At 33.8% G+C, this 18,520-nt stretch overlaps 1 protein-coding gene across 1 annotated transcript; it reads left to right on the forward strand.

Annotated features, from left to right (window-relative positions):
* Positions 1–246: 246 nt before the first annotated feature.
* On the forward strand, positions 247–9,469 carry adsl (adenylosuccinate lyase). Its single transcript, XM_073833518.1, has 13 exons — positions 247–462; positions 3,033–3,236; positions 4,508–4,552; positions 5,237–5,316; positions 5,600–5,771; positions 6,373–6,419; positions 6,570–6,660; positions 6,763–6,832; positions 7,316–7,463; positions 7,577–7,667; positions 8,346–8,435; positions 8,596–8,772; positions 9,324–9,469. Exons 1-13 carry the CDS (start codon positions 316–318, stop codon positions 9,408–9,410), a joined length of 1,449 nt encoding a protein of 482 aa, XP_073689619.1. The 5' UTR covers positions 247–315; the 3' UTR covers positions 9,411–9,469.
* The last annotated feature ends 9,051 nt before the right edge of the window (positions 9,470–18,520 follow it).

Below are 18,520 nucleotides of genomic sequence, written 5' to 3' on the forward strand. Positions count from 1 at the left end.
ACTACACTATACAAATGAGACTTGAGAGTGGACCGTTTTGAGCCAGTGAAAACCCTCTTTAAATAAGACACAAACTTAATAAAGCATTTTTTTTTCATTTATCTGTATGTATTTTGCTATTGATCACTTTTCAAAGAAATTTAAAACCTAAAACCTAAAAAACACTAGATGGCGTCAACCTCCACTGTGCCTGGATGTGCCGTTGCTCTGTCAGAGCTGTCGCAAAAACTGTTAGCCTAGCTTCCTCGTCTTGGACAGAAGTGTCTCTGACTTGCAGACCGTGAGTGGCCACTGCTTCACTGAACTGCTACTAGCATGGAGGGATCCGGGGACGAGTTTATGAAATACCGCTCACCGCTGGTGTCTCGGTACGCCAGCAAAGAGATGGCCTACAACTTCAGTGACAGAAAGAAATTCACCACATGGAGAAAACTGTGGATTTACCTCGCTAAGGCTGAAAAGGTTAGTCACTGTTTATTGTGTGTTCATTTTTATAGACCATATATATATATAGAAATATTAATTAACGTTAGTTGTTTTTGTAAAATTCTCAATGCCAAGTGTGTCTTAAGTTTTTGACCTTGAGTGACTTGAGGGAAATCTCAAGTTCCCAGCTCTTAGTCTAAAAATAGTTTGAAAGGGTGGACATGAGTTGTGCTGTAATGTTTAATGTTTTACAACTGGACCAGACTGCCCATACAAAGTACTGTGGTACCATAGTCCACTGATGGTATTAGGTGGAAGTATTATAGTACTTCAAATATGTAGCATAGTACCTAAGTGTATGTGCCATGCTTTAAGTTTTTTTTTCTTCCCACGAATGGTACTACCATTGTATAGGAATAAAAAAGACAATAGCACCATGGTACTCTTTGTATATTATAGGCTACATATAATATATATAATTACACTCCCAGTCAAAAGTTTATGAACAGTAAGATTTGTAATGTTTTTTTTTAAAAGAAGTCTCTTCTGCTCACCAAGCCTGCATTTATTTGATGGAAAAAGTACAAATTAAAAAAAATATTTTTACTATTCAAAAAAACTGTTTTTATTTGAATTTATTTTGAAATGTAATTTATTTCTGTGATTTCAAAGCTGAATTTTTAGCATTATTTCTCCAGTCACATGATTCTTCAGAAATCATACTGTTCAAGAATCGTTTATTATGTTCAGGATTCTTTGATGAATAAAAAGATCCAAAGATCAGCATTTATCTGAAATATAAAGCTTTTGTAACATTATACACCATACCATTCAAAAGCGTAGTCAGTGTTATTTACTTATTTATTTGTTTGTTTATTATTTTTTTTCAGGTAGGAAATTATAGAAATTAAAATGTTTATTTTTCAAGTATGCTTTAAATAAAGTAAATTTTACAAAAGATTTCTATTTTTGATAAATGCTGTTATTCTGAACGTTCTATCCTTCAGACACCTGAAAAAATTCAGCTGTTTTCAACATAAGAATAATAATAACAATTAATGTTTTTTGAGCAGCAAATCAGAATATTAGAATGATTTCTGAGGGATCATGTGACTGGAAAAATTATGCTAAAAATTCAGCAGCGAAATCACAGAAATAAATTACATTTTAAAATGTATTCAAATAGAAGCAGTTATATAAAATAGTAAAGCCATTTCAAAATTGTACTGTTTTTGCTGTACTTTGGATCAAACAAATGCAGGCTTGGTGAGCAGAAGAGACTTTAAAAAAACATTAAAAATCGTACTCTTCAAAAACGTTAGACTGGTAGTGTATGTACAATGATATTGTATACATGCTAGTCCAATAAGCTTCTAATCATGCCTTTACTAAGGAACAAGCCCCAAAAAGAATCACAATATTCCCATAGCAATGTAGTACATTTGTATTAGTGTATTTTTGTATGTAATATATTTATTGTAGTAGACCTGTTTGCACTTCTATTGCACTGCTATTTGTATGTGCATTTTTATAAAGGTATATAATACCTTTCTACTTTACACCCATAAACTGGGTCTCAATATGTCTTGTGTATGTGGCTCAGGTTAAATGTCACTGAATTTCTCAAAGAATAAGGTCCTAGTAAGCCATTTAGAAGACAACACTAGACTAGTATCAAAAAAAGCCCTCGAATTCAGATAACTGATAGTCCGTTGCTGAGACTAACAATAGTTGGCTTGATTTAGAAATGAATATCATTGACTGGAGACCTGTGGAATTTGCTGGTTTAGCTAATGTAGGTGGATATACATATTTATTGTTTGTTTGATTTGAGTTACGAAATCAAGAACTAAGATTCTGTGATCACCCAGTAATCCATAGAGCTCCAAAGTAAAGGCTGCAGTCTGTTTGATTATCACTTAATTGAACACAGTCATGTGGTCACATGCTGGTCATTCTCTGACTTGTGGAGACAGACAGGATTCTGTTCACTCGTGTGATCCATGCTCTGGAAATGAAGTTACGTTGCAGAACTTTGCTAATCAAGTCCATGGGACACACTAAGGCACAAACAGTACTAGACGAAGCCCTGGGAAAGAGTGTGTGCATTTCCAAAATAACTGATGTAAATGTCAGGGTAAGAGGAGAGTGGCTCTTGTGGGTTGACCTTTACCCTGTCTCTGTGTACTGCTAAAGATAAAGCAGATGTGATTACTTCAGTTTACTGTAACACATTTTGTAATTTTGCATCAATATTGCAAATTTGGCCAATATGAGATAATATTTTAAAAAATGTGTTATAATAAATGTTAAAAATGTATAAGCTACAAGAGAATTTAGACGTCACAACATTAAAAATACCATATCAAAATGGTCATTTATTTTAAGATTTGCTACAAATGACATTTAACAGTCTTATAAATTGTGTTTGTGAAGATGAACTTCAAGTGAGTGTTGGATGATGTTAAATGTTACGTAAATTTAATAGAAGTGAGAATGGCCAATTAAAATATGTAACTGTGCATTAAATACATTTTGAGTTACATTTAACATTTTTAATCTTTCATCTTAGTTTCATCTTTATCGCTGTGATATCTTCTCTGCAGGAATTGGGTCTCCCCATAACCGATGCCCAGGTGAGCGAGATGGAGTCTCACTCGGACGACATTGATTTCGCCATGGCTGCAGATGAGGAGAGGAAGTTGAGACACGATGTCATGGCACATGTTCACACATTCGCTCATTGCTGTCCCACCGCTGCTCCCATCATCCACTTGGGCGCCACTTCCTGTTATGTGGGAGACAATACGGTGAGGCCAAAATATTGCCATCTTTTACTATGATTGCTATGAATTGAACTGCTGCTAGACAGTGTTGTTTTCGTCAACGATGACGATGACGAAATCATTTCGTTGACGCCACTTTTTTCCATGACGATAACGAGACGTTGAAGAGATAAAAATGGCTCGTTGATGACTAAAACATGACGAGACGTGTGTGAGTTTTCGTTGACGAGACGAGAATAGACGAAAATGTTAGTGGGTGGTCCGTCAGACGTTTAAAATGCATGACATTTCTGCTTTTGTGCATGCCAATTAAAACCGGAAAATATCTGCCGCTATGGCAAGCCGTTTTAGCATTAAAAACTCCTTGCCATACTAGTATGGCAAGCCGCTTTAGCATTCCATCCTTGTTTGTATTTTATGTTTTAAAACATTCCTTCATTATTGTAATTATTGGTGAAAATAGTCGATCCGGAAGCTCACATTGTGTTGAACTATAGATCTGCTATTTTCACAGCTTATAAGTGACACTACCCAACAGCAAAATACTTACTGACCTACATTAATTTGTTAAAAGACTACTTTTTCCCCTTTTTTTGACTAAAACTAGACTAAAACCTTTTTGACTTTTCGTCGACTAAAATTAGACTAAAACTATCACATTTAGAAGTGACTAAAATTTGACTAAAACTAATAACCATTTTAGTCCAAAAGACTAAGACTAAGACTAAATCTAAGATGGTTGTCAAAAACAACACTGCTGCTAGAAAAGTGTTATGCACAACAAAATTCCATATTCTATAAAATATGGAATCTTTTTTTTTCCTGAATAAGTCTTTTGTATGTGTTTCATTAAATATAAAGCGGTCGTACTCATCATAACCAGTGTCCATCCTATATGCAGATTGATATCTAAAATTATTTTTTTCCACCTCATTGACATTTGAATATTAAAACTGAATTAAACGCCACTAATAAAAGCAGCTAGCTTGGTTAGCTTATTACCTTAAAAGTCCGTAGATATTGCAGTCAGTTCATAGTGATTTCAACTTTCTCCAGCAAGCGGATGCAGTGAGACCTGTTTTGTAGTTTGCTTAGATGATGTTCAGTGTATATATACCCCATTGTCTGAGTGGCTGTGGAGGAAACGTGTATTAAATCTATTTTGAATTTTTAAGTTACAATTAGAAGCAGGATATATGAGCATGAGCCATCATGCCAAATCCTTACAAGAAAAAGCATGGTGTTTTCTTTTGAAATGGTGAAAATGGTCTTAAATGTGTTTGTTCCATCTGTAGGATCTGATAATGCTGCGTGATGGATTTGATATCCTGCTACCCAAGGTTTGGCTTTCTGATATTTACCATTTCAATCCAAATAATGAATGTTTATGAAGGTGCTTAGGAGTGACATTTAAAAATAAAATAAAGAAATCAATTATCATTATACTGTATTCATTCAGAAATAAATAACCTTCTTTTTTGACAAATAAATAGATCTGTGTAAAAGATGTGTGTTTTATTTATTTATTTACTTCATGTTTATTAAATGTTATAAATAAAATAACACATTAATCATTACATTTTTTTAAATTAAAATGTTAAATATGGCCAGACAACTACATACGGTATGGTACTTGTAGTCTTTCAGTTTTATTTTACTGTATTTTGACTTTTTTTTTTTTTTTTTTTTTAATACACTTTTAGTTTTCATTTTAATTTTCAGGTCATTTTTAGTTTATTATCTTTAATGTTGCTATTTAGGTTTATTTACATTTCAGCTTTAGTAGTTATTTTATTTATTTTATTTCCACTTTTAATTCTTTAAATTAAAATGGGAAATGTTGCTTACTGAGTTTGTTTTTCATTGAATATTTTTATTCAATTTTATTTAAGCTTTTTCAATGAACAAAAATAACAAAATTTATTTTAAAAAATGTATACAAATTTAATAATTTTAGTTTAGTAAATGATAATAACCCTGTCCTTAATAATTCTCATCCACTGAATGTTCTCTCTCTTTTATAGCTGGCTCGTGTCATAGACAGGCTGGCTAAATTTGCAGAGGAATATGCTGGACTGCCGACTTTAGGCTTCACCCATTATCAGTGAGTTCAGTGCATGTTAAATATTTAGCTATTTCAGCATGTTTAGAGTTTGCATATAAAATTAACTTTTATACCATTTTAATTTTTTCCTCCTTGTCTTTTATTCTTGTCATTTCTGACAAATTCCACTCACCCTTCAACATTGACTCAATTTGTAACCTTTAAAACATTATTTTTTTTTATACAGATTTTTTGAATTAATTTGAACTTTCATTTATTTAAAACAACAATACTAGACTTTTGGCTTTTATTGTCCCTCTCCTCGTCCACATCTTTTTGTCAGACCAGCTCAGCTGACTACAGTGGGGAAGCGTGCTTGTCTGTGGCTGCAGGATCTAGTCATGGACATGCGTAATCTTCAGCGTGCAAGAGACGACCTGCGCTTCCGGGGCGTCAAAGGAACCACAGGCACTCAGGCCAGCTTCCTGCAGCTCTTCCAGGGGGATCATGACAAGGTTAATGCAGCTGCATGAAATTTTTATACCTCAACACCGTTTAAGTCAAAAGTTTACATACACTTTGCAAAAACTGCAAAATGTTATTTTACCAAAATAAGAGGGATCATGTTATTATTATTATTTTTTTTAGTACTGACCTGAATAAGATATTTCACATAAGAGACATTTACATATAATCCTTATTGAAAAAAAAGACCATGTTGCAAAATCTGTAAAATGTTTTATTAATTATTTTATCAAAATAAGAGGCAGTATACAAAATGCATGTTTTTTTTATTTAGCGCTGATCTGAAAAAGCTATTTCACATAAAAGACATTTACATATTAGTCCACAAGAGAAAATTATTGTTGAATTTATAAAAATGACCTTGTTCAAAAGTTTACAACAAATAAATATTCAGGTTAATATTAGACTCTTATTACCTTTGTTACCCCAGAACAGCAGCATTGATTGTAATTGGGTTTTATGCAACTTTGAAACTTTTTGTGGAATTTGCAGTTTTGTATCCTGAAGGGAAGAATGTCAGTAATGTCATGTCTTTGTGGTTTACTCTGTGGTTAAACTGACATTATTAGTTTTGTCTCTTTTCTCTGTTAGGTGGAGGAGTTGGACAGGAAGGTCACTGAGATGGCTGGATTTAAAAAGTATGCTCTTAATATTTATTTTTTTTCTTCATTCATTGTTGACTAAATGCTTCATGTTATTCAACAGTGTGCTGATGGCTATAATATTACATTGTGTATAATTTTATGTGCATATGGTTAATCCATTCCTCCATTTTTTTTTCATACCAGATCATACATGGTGACGGGTCAGACGTACAGTCGTAAAGTGGATATCGACACACTCTGTGTGTTGGCCAGCCTCGGAGCCACAGTACACAAGGTCAGAAACATATAAGAAACTCTTACGCATTTGTAAATGTGATTTGATTAAAACAACCTTCTTTTTCTCAATCGTGGTTTTCATCTCTCTTTTTTGCTATAGATTTGCACTGATATCCGTCTGTTGGCTAATCAGAAAGAGATTGAGGAGCCGTTTGAGAAAGAGCAGATTGGTGAGTTTCTATGTGTTAGAATTTAGATCATAAGTGACCCTGGGCCACAAAACCAGTCTAAAGTAGCACAGGTATATTTGTAGCAATAGCCAAAAATACATTGTATGGGTCAAAATTATCGATTTCATTATCGAAATCATTATGATATTAAGTAAAAATCATGTTCCGTGAACAGATTTTGTAAATTTCCTACTGTAAATATATATTTGATTAGTAATATGCATTGCTAAGAACTTCATTTGGACAACTTAAGGGTGATTTTCTCAATATCTAGATTTTTTGCACCCTCAGATTCCAGATTTTTAAATAGTTGTATCTCGGCCAGATATTGTCCCATACATGATTGCAAAGCTTATTTATTCAGCTTTCAGATGATGTATAAATCTCAATTTCAAAAAATGGACCCTTATGACTGGTTTTGTGGTCCAGGTTCACATATATTAAATCAACCTTTAATCTGTCATGTTTTTCCTCTGCCTGTAGGTTCCAGTGCCATGCCCTACAAGAGAAACCCCATGCGTGCGGAGCGCTGCTGTAGTCTTGCTCGCCACCTGATGGTGCTGGTGTCAGACCCTCTGCAGACAGCAGCAGTGCAGTGGCTGGAAAGAACCCTGGACGACAGCGCTAACAGGCACTGTTATGATATCTTGTCTGACCATATGAAGTGACACTGCATCTTTTGTCTCTGTGTGGATGTAAACTTTAGACTCCCTTACTCAAGGTTTTCTTTTTGTGTGTATTCAGGAGAATCTCATTGCCTGAGTCCTTCCTCACAGCAGACATCATCCTCAGCACTCTGCAGAACATCACTGAAGGACTGGTGGTGTATCCTAAGGTGTGTGTGCTACTCTGTGTAAAAAGCAAATGTTTTAAAATTTTGGGACAATTATTGGTCTATTTTATTAAAATGAACTACATGATGCAAAATGAATTATAACTAATTGCATACACTACAGTTCAAAAGATGTATGTTTAAATATTTAAAAAGGTATCTTATATTCACCAAGGCTGCTTTTATTTCATCAAAATGCAGTATTTATATACTAAAAACAGTATTTTTTTTTAAATATTATTACAATTTAATTTTTTTGTATTTTGATATTTTAAAATGTAATTTATTCCTTTGATGGCAAAGCTGAATTTTCAGCATCATTGCTTCATTCTTCAGTGTCGCATGATCCTTCAGAAATCAGTCTAATATGCTACTTTTTTTGCAAGAAATAAGAAACAATTGAATTATTATTAATGATTAACAGTTGTGCTGCTTAATATGATTGTGAAAACTATTGTACATTTTAACATTCTTTGATGAATATAAAGTTAAAAAGAACAACATTTATTTGAAACTTAAATTCCTTTACTGTCACTTTTGATCAAACTTGATAGAAAATTCAAAAACTTTACATTAGACAATTTATTCAGCATATTTAATATTATTTTTTATAATTAATTACACTAAATTTACAGCACTGCTTGTTATTTTTATTTTTTTAAACGCATTACCTTTTTATAGGTGATTGAGAGGCATATCCGTCATGAACTGCCCTTCATGGCTACTGAAAACATCATTATGGCCATGGTGAAGGCTGGAGGAAACAGACAGGTGATTAATGAATAGAAAAAATCATGTCTTGTAATTAAAATTTGCTTTGGCAAATCAACCCATGATGTTTGAACAAGTTACTTGCACAGTAAATATTGCTCTGTAAGCACAGCAGACTTTCATGCAGGAAGAACACTGACTGACATTTTTGCTAAAACAGGACTGCCATGAGAAGATTCGGGTGTTGTCCCAGCAAGCTGCGGCTGTAGTCAAACAGGAAGGGGGAGATAATGACCTACTGGATCGGGTTAAGGCTGATCCATATTTTACCCCCATACTTCCTCAGTTAGATGCTTTATTGGACCCCAAAACCTTCATCGGCCGAGCCCCACAACAGGTACATGCACATGCTACCTAAAAAAATATTATTCCACTACTAATATGTGACCCTGGACCACAAAACCAGTCATACGGTTAAATTTTACAAAACTGAGATGTATACATCACATGAAATCTCAATAAATAAGCTTTCTATTGATATATGGTTTGTTAGGATAGGACAATATTTGGCCGAGATACATCTATTTGTAAATCTGAAATCTAAGGGTACAAAAAAATTTAAATACTGAGAAAATCACCTTTTAAGTTGTCCAAATTAAGTTCTTAACAATGCATATTACTAATCAAAAATTACATTTGGATAGGTTTACAGTAGGAATTTTACAAAAAATCTTCATGGAACATGATCTTTACTTAATTTCCTAATGATTTTTGGCATAAAAGAAAAATCAATCATTTTGACCAATACAATGTATTTTTGGCTATTGCTACAAATATACCCCAGCGACTTAAGACTGGTTTTGTGGTCCAGGGTCACATATTTGTCACTAACTTTTGTTTTAATGAATGATGTGAGCTGTGATGCCTTTCCTTTTCTCTTCGTCTCAGGTTGCAAGGTTTGTGTCTGAGGAGGTTAGGCCTGTTCTAGAGCCATACAAAAGTAAAATGGACGTCAAGATTGAACTAGAGCTCTGAAACAAACATGAGACTGACTGACATGTCAAAACAGTATTACAATAAATAAGGTGTTCAAACTTTTGTGTGCTGTTTTATGTGGCACTTTGACATTTCTTTGTGACAATTGAGATTCTTTTAAAATAGTTCACTTCCAGAACAAAAATGTACAGATAATGTATTCACCCCTTGCCATTCAAGATGTTCATGTCTTTCTTTCTTTAGTCTTTAATGCAAAAAATTGATCGATTCCACATTAGTCATGTATATCTTTGAGTATGAAAATAAATACCACAAATAAAAGAATAGCAGCAATAACAAAGAGTCACATCATTATGACGGAAAATTCCATTAATATAATTTCGATTAAAAGGAATAAGCATATTAATTCACAAAAGTTGTCAATCTGATCAAATTAAGCTTAATCAAATATAGTCAAATTGGAATTAAAATAAAGGTTGAATTAAAGATCGAAGTCAAATTTAAAGCCAATTAGAAATTACATCAAATCTGAGAGAAGTAAGTCTAATAGAAATATTAGACTGTCTATGTGCACCCAGTATCAGAGTAAAAGAGTAAGAAGTGTGAAGTCTCTAATGTACAGGGGTTAGCACTTCTTATACCCTTAACCAGACAGTTCTGGAAGATGTGATTTCCTGTAGCAAACAGCTCGCTTCTATGTCTAATATCATTAGTCATGTCTCAGCTTGTGATCATTTAATGTAAAAGGTGTCAATTTGCATGTTTGCCCACCAACCCAAACTTCCTCTATTCTTAAAAAAATGCACATTTACAAAGAAGTACTTCTTGTTCTAAGAAGATCGGTTTGTGTCGGAGTTGTTGATAGATATGATAAAATGTACGAAAATCACATAGCAACAGCATACAGTGCAGTCAGGGTAAAACTGTTTACCCTGGGCATTGAATATATATTCTCAAAAAGATGAATAATTATTTAAATATAATAATTCATAAGACATATTCATAATACAGTTAGTAATGCAAAATCTTAGATATGAATATGCAAATTCTTGTTAATTTCATAAAATCGACAAATCAGTCTGAAAGAAATTGTTTTTTTGAGGAAAACATTTCAGGATTTCTCTCCATATAATGGACTTCTATGGTGCGCCTGAGTTTGAACTTCCAAAATGCAGTTTGAATGCAGCTTCAAAGGGCTTTAAACGATTCCAGCAGAGGAAGAAGTGTCTTATCTAGCTGTTATTTTATTAAAAAATGTGCAATTTACATACTTTTTAACTGCAAATGCTCATCTTAGTCTAGCTCTGCATGAGCAGTGTGTATTCCTGTTTATGACAGTTAGGGTATGTCAAAAAACTCCCATCTCATTTTCTCCTCCAACTTCAAAATCATCCTACATCGCTGCAGAAGTACTGACCCGGTGTTAACAAAGTGAATGCGCAAAGAAGGTCAAACGCTGTTTACAAAAAAAGGTAAAACAGCGATGTAGGATGATTTTGAAGTTGGAGGAGAAAATGAGATGCAAGTTTTTCGACATACCTTGTTCCGAAACTGAATACGCAGAGCTAGACCAAGACGAGGGTTTGCGGTTAAAAAGTATATAAATTATTTTTTTTTTTTGTTTTTTTTTTTTTTAGAAAATAACCATTTGTTTTGCTAGATAAGACCCTGATTCTTCAGCAGGGATTGTTTAGAGCCCTTTGAAGCTGCATTTAAATTGCATCTTGAAAGTGTAAACTCGGGGAACCACTATGGAGAAAAATCCTGAAATGTTTTCCTCAAAAAACTATTTCTTTACGACTGAAGAAAGAAAGACATGAACATCTTGGTACTCTGGTACTGTTATGAGTTGATCTCTCTCTCTCTCTCTCTCTCTCTCTCTCTCTCTCTCTCTCTCTCTCTCTCTCTCTCACACACACATCTAAAAATCTAAATTACATTTTAATTGTACTGTGTTTTCTGAATATGGATGTATTAAATGTAGGTTAAATTAGTCTGTTTAAGTGTATTAACTTTTAACTCATAAATGTTTCTGTATTGTCAGACATACATATATCTGAGAGGCTAGGAGGGAGGGAAGTGGTAATAGGCCTTATTACCCTTTAAAAGCAACATGGCAGCTTTTGGAAAAACAGGCATGAGAAGACTACTTTAAAGCAGTCATCGGATGCAAAACTAACTTTTACATGTTGTTTGAACATTAATGTGTTGGCAGTTTGTGTATGGAATGTAGTACAGCGATCGCGAACACCGCTTTTTTAGGGGGGACCCTTTAGCTGAGTCAGTGCACAGGGCCCAGAATTCCCAGCGACGCCCCTGGACCCGCCCTCACCGACCTGAAACAATCCGAATACGATCACCATTGTGTGACTCAGGTGCATGGGAAGGCTCTAATTGAGCGATTGAGGTGTTCTGTTGTTGGATGTCATAATGAACATAGCAGTCGTCATTTACTCCTGGTATCTGAGCCGCTGAAGAGACAGAGGACAATGTTACTTTCGTTTTTAAAAGGAAAGCCCCGATCTACATATGTGTCTATGTTCGTGTAAATCGGCTTCACCAACAGCAGAAGTGAGTATAAGTGTTTTTTATGCAAATTTGCAAACAGCCTTTCTTAATAATGTGCTTGTTGGCAGGTTTCGCCGATAAACGAGGCTAAAGTAAACATTACGGCTCGTAATCCCACAGCAGAGAGGCAAATTTGCATTTAAAGGACCATGCAATAAAATGAGTTGATATTTTGCAGAGCTGATTTTGACAAGGTAAAAGGGTGTTTTTTTACACTACTATTGAGAATTTTTTAACCAAAGTATATTAGAGACTTTTCATTAAGACCCTACAGAATCATATGAACTTCTGGAAAATGGGCATCCGATGACCCCTTTAAGGTAAATGTAACTGACATCAGTCCCTTTCAAGTCAAAGCTGGCCATAGCTGGTGAGGGGCTGGTTTTAGAAGGGTTTTGACTACTTTTTAGTTTTTTAGGCTAGTACCTCATCACAACCAGCTGGAGAGACCGGCTGACCAACCAACCAACCAGATAAAGCCAGATGAACACCAGCTTGAATAGATCAGCAACCAGCTAAGACCAGTCATCCAACATAGGCTGGTTTTAACTGTTTTTCTGCAGAAATCTTTGTCATATTTTAAGGGGGAAAAAATGTTTCTAAGGATGTTAAACAGTACCATAAAAAACATACCACAATATCATAGTATTTGAATGACCACCATTTTAATATATGTCGAATTTGAAAGGTGCTTCAAACTTGATATTAGCATGAATGTAAAACTTTAATTTAATTTCTGAAGTATTCTAATCACATGTATACGTTATGTTATATTGAGAATTTTTAACCAAAGTATATTATATACTTTTCATTAAGACCCTAAAGAATCATGAACTCATGAACTCAATCATATCAAAATGGGCATCTGATGACCCCTTTAAGGTAAATGTAACTGAAACTTTTCAGTCCCTTTCAAGACAAAGCTGGTCATAGCTGGTGAAGGGGCTGGTTTTAGAAGGGTTTGGACTACTTCTTAGTTTTTTAGGCTAGTACCTCATCACAACCAGCTGGAGAGACCGGCTGACCAACCAACCAGCCAACCAGATAAAGCCAGTTGAACACCAGCTTGAATAGATCAGCAACCAGCTAAGAACAGTCATCCAACATAGGCTGGTTTTCTGCAGAAACCTTTGTCATATTTTACAGAGGACAAAAGTTTCTAAGGATAACAATGTTCATGGTAAACATTAGTACCATAAAAACCATACCATAATATAGTTTTTGAATGACCACCATTTTAATATATGTGGAATTTGAAAGGTACTTCAAACTTGATATTAGCATGAATGTAAAACTGATTAATTTAATTTCTGAGGTGTTCCATTAACAAATTTACGTTATGTTAAGTAATAAAGCCAGTATTTAGCCAAATAAAAGGTATGTATGTGCGTTTCTGGCAATTAATGGCTGTGATAAAACTAATGAGGGAGGAACCAACTTATGGCAAGCCGTTCAGGAAAAAATTCATGTATATTGTGTGAATATGGATTGGTTCACTGGTTGAATGTATGGTTTAATTACAAACGCATTTGTTCATAATACATTGGTTATAACCAGACATGTATTGGTTTAGATACATCGGTCTGATCACATGCACATGGGTTTGCTCCTGTATACGTTGGTTCGTTCAAGTAATCATTGGGCTTCTCAATAATGCTTTGGTTTCCTCAACTATGTATTGGTTGAGATAAATCGGTTTCCTCAAGTATACATTGGTTTGTATGTATATTGTTTTCTTCAGGTATATTATGGTTTAGATACATTGGTTAGCTCAAGTATACATTGGTTTTTTCAGCTGTAGATTGGTTTAGATACATTAGTTTACTTAAGCTTATATTGTTTTTTCAATTACATATTGGCTTAGATTTATCGGTTTCCTCAACTATGTATTGGTTATTATATATTGGTTTATTTAAGTATACATTGGTCTGTATATATTGGTTTCTTCAGGAACATATTGGTTTGTGTATATATATATATTGCTTTATTCAAGTATATATTGGTCTGTATATATTGGTTTCTTCAGGAATATATTGGTTTCTGTATTTATATATTGGTTTATTCAAGTATATATTGGTTTAGATATACTGGTTTCCTGAACTATGTATTGGTTAGTATGTATTGGTTTGTTCAAGTATATATTGGTCTAGATACATTGGTTTTTCTCAACTATGTATTGGTTAGTATATATGGGTTTATTCAAGTATATATTGGTTTAGATACATCGGTTTAGACCAATCTACAGCTGAACAAACCAATGTATATTTGAGCTAACCAATGTATCTAAACCATAATATACCTGAAGAAAACAATATACTTACAAACCAATGTATACTTGAGGAAACCGATTTATCTCAACCAATACATAGTTGAGGAAACCATTGCATTATTGAGAAGCCCAATGTTTACTTGAACGAACCAAAGTATAGGCTACAGGAGCAAACCCATGTGCATGTGATCAGACCGATGTATCTAAACCAATACATGTCTGGTTATACCAATGTATTATGAACAAATGGATTTGTGATTAAACCATACATTCAACCAGTGAACCAATCCATATTCACACAATAAATGGGTCAATGACGTGGCATGTCAATTCTGGTGTCCAAAGCATATTCATAATATTAAAAATGTATACATTTTTAAATGCATTTCATTAAATGACTCAACTTTCCCCTCTTTAATTACTCTTGTGAGAATTCATTATAAATAATTAATCTTTAAGGAACTATTGAGCTCAAAAGTCCCAAAACGTCATTCCGGGTAACTGTCCCGGCTTAAAATCTGAGTACAAAAATACAATAAAAATGTAAATAATAAAAATAAAAATATTTAAAATCTACTTGGGCATAATTGTATTGATGTTTTAAACGATACCTGCAAATATGGTTATAATACTGAGCTTAATTACATTTTAATGACAGAAAGACTTTTGTCCCCAAATTGTGATTTCTGTAATGTCATTCCTGGATAACAGACACCAATGACCATTTTAGACCATAATGCATTGTGGTATGTCATGTGACATAATATTGTATCAAAAAGAAGACCCTGAAGGAGCACCAGAACAAGTGCAAAGGTGAGTAAGCGTCTCTTAAAATGTTGATATTTTGACCTTTTCGGTCACTGATGCACTTTGTAGCAATAGCATGTGTCCTTTTGGATAACACTGACAAACTATTTATAATGTTTTTATATGAAAAAACTATCTATTTGATCTAAAAGATTACCTTAAAGCGATGATGGCTAAGTTGTAGTTTTCCATAGGTGGTTAAATTAGTGCCTGATTATAAAGAAAAATATTTGTTTTGTCATTCCTGGATAACAACATGTCATTCTTGGATAACAAAAAAACTCTGTTAGCCAGGACATGTCATCTGTTATCCAGAATGACATAGGCATAACAATCTAGTTTTTAATTAACATTTGTAAACTTTTAGGTATAGTTATTAAAGTTATATTATTAACATTAACATTATTTACATAATTGTATGTTTTTTGCCGTATTTTTGCTGTCATTCATCTTGATTTCATATGATTCACATTTAATTATCATTGAATTGAACTTTTGTAATGTTAATGGTCAAATCATGAATAATGTAATCATTATTATTAATAGATCCACATTTGGTAATACTTTATAATAACTACACGTTATTAATCATTATTTAAGCATCATTAAACAGTTAATTCATTAATAAATTTACGATTTAAAATGCAGCTATAAATTCTTAAAGGGATAATTCACCCAAAAATGAAAATTTGATGTTTATCTGCTTACCCCCAATGCATCCAAGATGTAGGTGACTTTGTTTCCTCAGAAAAACACAAACAAAGATTTTTAATGAAATCCGGTGCAGTCTGCCAGCCTTATCATGGATGTGGATGGGCACTAAACCTTTAAAAGTAAACAAAAACATGCACAGACAAATCCAAATTACACCCTGCGGCTCGTGACGATACATTGATGTCTTAAGACACGAAACGATCGGTTTTTGTGAGAAACTGAACAGTATTTATATCATTTTTTACCTTTGATACACAGCCACGTCCATCTGTCATGAGCACGAGTTTGGCATCAGTCACGTCACATGTGCACGCGCTTCTGGCATAGAATACGCAAACGCCGTAAGGGGAAATCAGTGAAAAGTCCCGGATGCAAACGTAATCTTTTAGCTTTAAATCAGTTTGAACAATAAGCGCAATAATTACCATTTTGAATAGCCGCTATACCCACAGTCTGTGTGCACTGTGTAAAAAATGAGTGTCGTGTACATGCGAAAGATCACTTCCGGCGTTTGCGTATTCTACAAAGAGCGCGTGCTCATGTGACGTGACTGATGCCAAACTCGTGCTCATGACAGATGGATGTTGCTGTGTATCAAAGGTAAAAAATGATATAAATACTGTTCAGTTTCTCACAAAAAACGATAATTTTGTGTCTTAGGACATCAATGTATCGTCACGAGCCGCAGGGTGTAATTTGGATTTGTCTGTGCATGTTTTTTGTTTACTTTTAAAGGTCTGGTGCCCATCCACGTCCATGATAAGGCTGGCAGACTGCACCGGTTTTCGTTAAAAATCTTCGTTTGTGTTTTTCTGAGGAAACAAAGTCACCTATATCTTGGATGACCTGGGGGTAAGCAGATAAACATCAAATTTTCCTTTTTGGGTGAACTATCCCTTTAATGCTTGATTTATAAGCCTACCTACAAGTATGAAATTAAAGTATGGAAATACAATTATTAAACACATTATAGATATGCTTTTAAATCAAGAATAAAGCATTTATAGCTGTATTTATAAACTGCTTATTAATGTCTTTTAATGCTTTATAAATGATGAATTAACTGTTTACTAATGTTTAACTAATGATTAATAGCGTGCCGTTATTATAAAGTGTTACCCATTTTAAAACTTTTGTATAGCTTCTGGTGTTTTAAGGTCAATTCTGTTCTTCCAGATGCCTCTGTCTAATAAAGAGAGGCAGAGACGGTTCAGAGCCAGAATAAACACAGATGCAGAAGCTAGGGCTGAGTATCTTGGAAAAAAGAGAGCAAGGTATTAGGGTGATGATTCAGTGGAACAATAATGTGTCAGTAACAAGCAAACTTGAAATATTAATCAAAATAGGTTCACACTCATTTGTAATAAGCCTAAATGTTTTAGCGGTGTAATGTGTTATTACACATCATACACTATACCCCTGGCCATTGTTTATGAAGCATTATAATTTTACAGATTTACTGTAATATTTAGAAAATACGATTGTAATGAAATTGGTGTGATTACAACCTGCATCTAATAATCATTATTATTATTATTGTTATTGTGTGTAGCTACTACAAATCAAGACCAGTTCCCAAAAAGCCTGTTGTACTTTTTTTAAATCATTAAAAACTGTGAGTTTTGCAACTGTCAAGTGTATCTTACTTAGTTTCAAATTTGAGTGTTGGAAAGAAAAATTATACTGATGATGGTTCTTATGGTAATCCTGAAAAATATTGCAGAATGTCATTCCGTCTAACAGTATGTCATTCTGGCTAACAATGACACGGGCAATTCATTTAACCCATATTTCTGTGTTAGATAACACAATTCAGCTTTTTGTTGAGTTAATGATAAAACAAGTCTTATTTACTTTATTGGAAAACATTTTTAAACATTTTCCAGTTTTTTTCTTTATTTGGTTCTGAATTTTGAATTAGCAGCAGCCCAAAATGAGCCTGTGCCTATATGAAATCCCAAATTGATTATATTAATTGTGATTAAAATGTAGTTTTCTGAGCACTAATTGTTTGTTGAGCTCCAAATATGGAAATAAGTACATTTGTATATGCCAACAATGATAGAAATGTAATTAATTTTAAAATTTATTACGTTACCCAGGAATGACATTTTCATGAGGTAAAAGATCTGATTCATCAAAAAAAAATGGTTAATTACATTCTTGAAATGTGTAAATATCATTGCATTACATACAAAACACTGTAATAAGTATAGAAAGTACTAACATTTAAATTTGTTGCCTGTTTTATTTTTTTCCACATTTTAAATCCTTATCCGTCATTCATCCAAATACACGATTTTTTTCCTGAACGGCTTGCCAACTGATTATTGTGTTACTCATGGCACAATAATTCATCATGTGGGTGTGAAATAGTACAAAACAGGGCAAAGTGTGTAGACTAGTGGTAGTCGTTTAGCTATAAATCAATGAAGCTGGCGCAAAGTCCAGTCACACATACTTTGAAACCTGTTGTTCACTTCCTGTGAGCGTGAACCTGTCTGGCGATTCCTCTCTAATTTCGCTCATTAAAACAAGCATTTATATCCCCGCTCGCTGTATGTTTTGTGTGGTTTGCACACCATTCCTCGTAAACTTTAGAGACTGTTGTGCATGAAAATAAGGAACCATCCCGTGGTGAGAGAGTCAAAGATCATATTTTGTATCCATTTTGACGTTTGGTTTTAACACTTGACCATATGCATGCATTTATGCAGCGACTTGATTAGATATTTGCTTTAACAAGCAAGTGTACTGTTTCTGAGTGATATAGCCTACATTAACGATGGGA

The sequence above is a fragment of the Garra rufa genome, chromosome 1 (assembly GCF_049309525.1).
Source record: "Garra rufa chromosome 1, GarRuf1.0, whole genome shotgun sequence".
In the NCBI taxonomy this organism is placed as follows: Eukaryota; Metazoa; Chordata; class Actinopteri; order Cypriniformes; family Cyprinidae; genus Garra; species Garra rufa.

Coding starts and splice junctions, on each gene's coding strand:
- adsl (XM_073833518.1), top strand. CDS start 316: ATGGAGGGATCCGGGGACGAGTTTATGAAATACCGCTCACCGCTGGTG. Junction 6,661..6,762: donor TCGGAGCCACAGTACACAAG/GTCAGAAACATA, acceptor TTTTTGCTATAG/ATTTGCACTGATATCCGTCT. Junction 8,436..8,595: donor AGGCTGGAGGAAACAGACAG/GTGATTAATGAA, acceptor TTGCTAAAACAG/GACTGCCATGAGAAGATTCG.